Source organism: Carettochelys insculpta, chromosome 10 (assembly GCF_033958435.1).
Source record: "Carettochelys insculpta isolate YL-2023 chromosome 10, ASM3395843v1, whole genome shotgun sequence".
Lineage (NCBI taxonomy): Eukaryota > Metazoa > Chordata > Testudines > Carettochelyidae > Carettochelys > Carettochelys insculpta.
In genome coordinates, this window is record NC_134146.1 from 1,072,571 (window position 1) to 1,079,180 (window position 6,610).

A 6,610-nucleotide genomic window follows, 5' to 3' on the forward strand; every position below is an offset into this window, starting at 1 on the left:
TGTGTGGGCTGGTTGGGCAGGGCCAGGATGCCTGTACGTTTAGGAACTCATGGCTCAGGCACAGGATGCAAAGGGGGACCTACCTCCTCCCATGGGAGATCCCAGCTGGGGACACGACCATGCCCCCCAGCATCGTGGCTGATGCCGCCTACCCCCTGCACCTGTGGCTCTTGCGGCCCTAAACAGAACGCACAGACCTATCCCAGGACCTTTTTAACACATACCCAAACCAAGCAGGCATTTGGGCACCTGAAGGGGCACTTTCGCTGCCTCCTCACAAGGTTGGAGGTCAGCTTGCCCAGTGTGCCCACAGTGGTGGCAGCCTGCTGCGCTCTCCACAATATTGAGGAGAGTAGACAGGAGTCCGTCATCCAGGGGAAGGCTGTCTGCACTGGTGTCAGCCAGGTGCAATGGGACAGGGTGCGGGTCAGCGAGGCCTTCGCTTGGTGGCCACAGTGACCCTCCCCCAGCCACCCTCCTCCTCCACTCACTCACCCACCCCCACCCTCACCGCTCCTCGCCCAAGCTCTTTCCCGCAACCCCACCCCTCGCCACTCCCCCATCATACAGCAGGGACACAGGAGTGCTGCTGAATCATATAACCTTTAGTAAACCACAGTAATAAAAGCAATATAGAACAGTGCAATGTGAACCTTGAACTATTTAGAGGGGCAAATGGCAGAGAACTACTTACAATAGGGGTCTTGGGGTGGGGGTGGGGGTGGAGGCAACCAAACTTGGAGGAGGGTCTTGGGGTGGGGGGCTTCACTCATACTCTGCAGTGGGGGGGGGCCGGGAGCCATGCTGGCTATGGGAGCCCCTACCACCCTGAGTCTGGGATCCCCGTCAGGGCTGGGACCACAGGAAGGTAGGGGTGTGGGAGGTGTACAGCAGGCTCAGGGTCAGAAGGAAGCATGGAGGGGAAGAAGGGGCAGGGAGGGAGGGGGAGTCCAGCTCACCCTGGGTGCCACTGGCCACCAGCCACTGGCCAAGTGCAACCCGGATGGCGGATGGGAGGGTGGGCAGGAGCAGGGCAGCAAAGTCTGGAACTGCAGGAGGGTGCAGATGGGCTGGGGGGGTGACTGCAGGGTGAGCTGATAAGGGAGGGGGAGGCTGGGGGAGGCGGATGGCCACAGCCCAGCTGAGGGTATCTAGGCTGTCTGCCACCCTCACCCACACCTGCTCCATTGCCAGCCAGTCCTGCAGCATGGCTGTCATGTCCCGAAGGGCAGCCGTGTTGACAGCTACCTCCTCCTCTCTCTGTTGGTGATGGCAGCCAGCCCGGCAATGGCTCCACGTAAGCGCAGGACTGAGTGGGGGTCCCAGCCTCCTGACCCTCTACTCCCGTGCTCTGGCCTCAGGCGGGGCTTAGCTGGCCTCCGGATGGCAGACCTGGGGTAACAGAAGGAAACAGGGGGATGACCCTTACGTCCTGCACCCTGACCCTGTGGGGCTGGGGCCCTTGCTTCTGTGGCTCCCCCTGCCCCCCATGTCCAATGGCACAGAGGTCCCATGGGATACTCATTGCAGAGGGGCCCCAGATGATGGGGCTTGCGCTGGGTTTGTTCAGCCCCTAGTCCCGCCCTGGGGCATGCGGAATGTGGGGCTGTGCAGGGGGACGGGTGTTGACTGCCATACACGTGAGTGGCCTCCTGCCGGTTGCGGCAGGAGCAGGCTCCCTGTCCCAGGCCCTGAGGCATCCAGAGCACCCAGTTCCCACCTGCTGGTCCCTCCGTGAACTCGGGAGAAGACTGGCTGGATGGGTCCCAGCTGGAAGAGGCATGGTGATGACGAGGGTCCCTTCGCTGGATCCCTCGTTATCACTGCCAACCTCAGTCTCCTGGTCCCTTGGGTAGGGCATGGTGGCTCCTGAGGGTTCTGGCTCCTCATCACTGGTTGGCTCTGGCTCCTGCTCCGTGTCCAGATGTGGGTCAGCTGTGTCCATGATGTGCTGTGGGGGCGCCACCTCCTTTGGGCCGAGGAGGCGGTCCAGTTCCACATAGCAGGGCCACAGGGTGGCTGGCGCCCCAATCAGCTGGCTGCATCCCAGGTGCAGCAGTACACCTGCCTGAGTTCTTTTACTTTAGACCACACTTGGTCTGGAGTGCAGCTGGGGTGCCCCTGGGCAGTGAGGCCTTTGGAGAGCTGCACGAACATGGCAGCATTCTGGTGCTGGACCCTGGTTTGCAGAACGACCCCAAAGCCTGAGGAAGTCCATCAATTTGGCCTCTATCCAGGCCTTCCACCCTTTTTGGGGGGCTCTGGCTTGCCTCCTGGGAGCCCTGGGTTGCCTCTGAATGGGGCCTCTGGGGGAAGCAGGGCTCCTGGCCGCTGGCCTTGGCCAGTATGCGGGGGCTTGGAGACCTGTCGGTGGCTGTGGAAGGCGTGCTGTAGGGAGCTCGTGCTCTCCCTGATGGCAGTGTGCTTTCAGCTTCCAGCCATGGGGTTTCTATGTCCCTCCATCCTTACACACGGCTGGCAGTAACCACAGAGCCCCCACTTGGGCTGGCCAGGGCGTTTCTGCATTTCTGCCAGCCAGCGCCATGGCAGACCTGCTCTTTCACAAGAATGGACCACGAAGCATCTACACACATCCTCTTCGAAATTTGACTTCAGAATATGGCGCTCTCCCTAATACAGGAATGGGAGAGCGACTTTGAAATGTGGGCCACTTCCCCTCAAAATCAATTTCAAAATAAGGCATTATGTGTGCAGACGCTCCGCAGTGTTTTTCGAAAGGGGCCTTTCCTTCAAAATTATTTTTGAAATTCATTGCTAGTGTAGACATGGCCAACCAGAAAAAGACATTGTTATTCTGGAATAAGCCCCTACGCATGGAATTGTTTTGTCCTTTTATTTTTGGGTGTATCATTACTGTATAAATGTTTTCTTTATGCATTTCAAATGGCTAGAATAGGCCCATTTCAACTGAACAGGCTGTTAGAATATATGATTTATGGAAGGCAAAACATTTGGAAAGGAGGCTCTTTCTTCTCTATCCTCCTTGCCTGGTTTGTAGGATGTTTCATTCCTCCGTAAAATATGTGTTTAAAACAAGTTATAGGAAATGTTTAAAACGAAATGCACCACCATCAATCATTCTGTCAGCTAGACGACTATTACCCTTAAGATTGTTTATCAAATTATGTTCCTTATGCTGATAAGACGCCTTTCATGTGTCTACTTGTAGTTTGAATGTGACCCTGGCTAGAGGTCAGCAGTGACAAAATGTGACTAACACCTGACGGCTACTTCCCAGGGAACATTTGTCCATTTTAGTCAAAGCCGCTCACCCTCCATGGCAAGCAGGGAGGTAGGGGTTCTGGATTTCTCTGGGAGAAGCATAGAACTGTAGGGCTGGAAGGGACCTCAGGAGTTCAAGGGCAACCACCTGAGCTGAGGCAGACCAAGTAACCTACTCTGTCCCTGGCAGGGGAGTGTCCAAACTAGGACAACAGATTTTTCCGAAAAGTAGGGGGACCCATGAGGCTCTGCCCACTTCATGGCCCTACCCTGTCACTCCGCTTTCCCTTGGGGACCTGTCCCCACCACCCGGTCAATCTGAAATGAGCTTGGGAAGCCCAGGCCCCAGCTCCAGCTGCCTGGTGGGTGGGGGGCAACAGCAGCTTCTGAACTGTGTTTTCACCCTCCAGACCCCTCCCTAGGACAGGTGGAGGGTTCATGGCTCCTCACATCTGGCTTCGTAGCTCTTACTTTGAGGTGGCTCCAGCTTCTGGCCTGAGGGCAAAAGACCTCCAGGGCCAAAGAACTCTGGCTGAGCCATGGTAAGAGCCACAGGGCAGCTCTGGGGTGCTATGGACCTCCCTGACTGGGGTGGGCGATCCGGGATGGGGGTAGGTGGTAGGAACGTGGGCACTAGTGGGTCTGCAGCTACCCTACAACTCCTCAGGGTCCCTGCAGTGCAATTACCTGGGCCAGGCTCTGGCTTGTGGCCTGTGGCCTGGCTGGGGGACAGGGCCTTGGTGGATGCAGAAGGGCATGGGGGCTGGCCCCTGTGAAAAGTGGGAGGGCAGTGGCCTCTGGGGCCCCTCTGAGCTGGCGCTCGTGGTCCATATGTTCTAAAATACCTCCAGTGACAGGGATTCCACAGTCTCGCTTGGTTCCTTATTCCACCGCTTAACCATCCTAACGGGAAGATTTTCTTACTATCCCACCTAAATCTTCCTTGCTGCACATTATGCCCATTACGTCCTTTCCCACCTTCAGTGGACACAGAGAACAATGGGTCACTGTCCTCTTTATAACTGAAGACTTATCAGGTCCCCCCGCAGTTGTCTTTTCTCAAAACTAAACCTGACCAAAAGAGTAACAAGAAAGCATCTTACACCAAACACATAAAAAACAAGACAAAGACCAAAGCACGGGGGTCCCGTTACTCACTGAGGAAAGAGTAACAGAAAATGCAACAGTGGCCAAAGTGTGTTAAATGATGCTTTGGTTTCAGTTTTCACCCGGTCCCTTAGCAGTGATTAGATGATGAACTTTGCAAGCATCCCTATAAGTGGGGCAGCATGTGAGGCCAAAATAGGAAAAGAGCAAATTAGGAATTACTGCAATAAAGTTAGATGATCTCAGATTGGCAGGGCCAGTTGAACTATACTTCCTAACATGCTTAAGGAACTGGCCAAAGAGATGTCTGAGCCATTGGCAACTATCTTTGAGAACTCATGTAGGAAGGGAGCATTCTGAGAGTTCTGGAAAGGAGCAAATATAGTATCTGGCTACAGCAAGAGGCATAAGGACAACTCAGGGAATTAACATAGCTTAACTTCTATGTCAGGAACCATTATGGAGCAAACAAACAACCTGTAGGCATCTAGAAGGAAATAAGGTGGTAAGTAACAGTAAATATTGATTTGTCAAGAACAAATCAAGTCAAACCAGCCTAGTATCCTACGTTGACAGAGTAACAAGCCTTGTGGAAAGAGAAAAGCAGTAGATTTGCTATACCTCAACTTCAGTAAGGCTTTTGATACTGCGTTACTTGACCCTCTCTTAGAGAAATGTAGCCTTGATTAATGCTGGAAGAGAGCACTCAGAGTATTTATGAATGGTTCACAATCAATTGGGGGGGCATAGGAAGTGGGGTCATGCATGAATCCATCCTGAGTCTTGTTCTATTCAATATATAAATGACTAGCTCATGGCATAGAGACTACACCTATTTGTGGATGATACCAACAGAGGAGGGCTCACAAGTGCTATGGTGCTTTATATTATAATTTTAAATGATCTTGACAAACCAGAGAAATGTGTGAAATAAAGAAGTAGAAACAAGGACAAATGCAAAGCACTACACTTAGGAGGGAATAATCAATTGCACAAATTCCAAACAGGACATGGTTGTCTAGGAGGGAGTACTACAGAAAAGGATCTGGAGATTATAGTGAATCACAAACTAAATGCAGTCAACAATATAACAGTGAGGAATCCTGTGTCACCTTAAAGGACGCACAGATTACTTGCAGTTTATGCCCAAGTAAAAGACAAATCTAACCAGATGGGTTTTTGCCCACAAAATCTTATGCCCATATAAATCTGTTAGTCTTAGAGGTGCCATAGGACTCTTCATTGTTTTTGTGGCTACCAACTAACACAGCCATGCCTCTGAGACTCATCAATATGATAGCATTGCGAAAAAGACTGAGCCACTTTTGGAATGTATTTTGCAGGAGTGTTAGCAAGATTAAAGATTATTATAGAGAGGAGGGTGATAAATTAGCCCTTGGACAAGAAATAAGAAGTGTAAACGGCAGCAAGGGAGATTTCAATTTGAAATGAGAAAAATCTTCCCAAGTGTAAAGGTAGCTAAGCGCTAAAACAAGTTACCCAGGGAATCTGTGGACTCTCCGTCACCGGGCCTTTCTAAGAACAGGTTAAGCCAACCCGTCGAGGACGGTTTATAGTACTTATCCTACCTCAGTGCAGGGGCCTGGACGAGGGAATTTATCACAGTTCGTCCCAGCTCTACATTTCTGCGATTCTATGGACAGTTTTTTAAAACTGTTCTTCACACGTCGGGTTTTCTAACCCTCTGGCAATTTTTCTTCTAAGCCTGTGGAATCTCTCCAATTTATCCATATTGCTCCTAAAACGTGGCACCCAGAATTGGATACTGTAGTCCTGCAGGGACTCACTACAGCCAAGTCGAGCAGGAAAGCTACCAGCCATGTCTTACCTAGGACAAACCTTGACAATCCACATTTGGGTGAGACTGGCCTTTTTGCAGCTGCACCAGATTGCTCACTCATACTCTCTTTGTGATCCACTGCAATGCCCCGAACCTTCCTTCAGTGCTACCACCTAGCCCGTCATTTCCCATTTTGTGGTTCAGCATTCGATTTCTCTTCTTCCCGGTGAGGCGCTTAGCTCTCGCCTCCATTCTATTTCCTCTCAGACCGAATCTCTAACGTGTCAAAGGTGCCCTGAATTCGAACGCCATCCCAAGCGGTTCCAGCTCCTCCCAGCTTGATCTACTTTGTCACCTGCGGAGTTGATATCTCTGCTCCATTGTCCAAGTCATTAATGAAAACACTTCACAGCACTAGGCCCAGGGTCCCCTGGGACCCTACTAAATGTGCCCTCCCAG

General features: G+C 52.0%; 1 protein-coding gene across 1 annotated transcript in view; it reads right to left on the minus strand.

Annotated features, from left to right (window-relative positions):
• Window positions 1-648: 648 nt before the first annotated feature.
• Window positions 649-6,610, minus strand: part of THAP4 (THAP domain containing 4) — a 77,932-nt gene continuing 71,970 nt past the window's right edge. Inside the window, exon 7 of the mRNA XM_075003681.1 lies at window positions 649-1,392. Coding sequence (XP_074859782.1) covers window positions 1,369-1,392 — 24 coding nt within the window. The 3' untranslated portion in view covers window positions 649-1,368. The remainder of the gene's footprint in view (window positions 1,393-6,610) is intronic.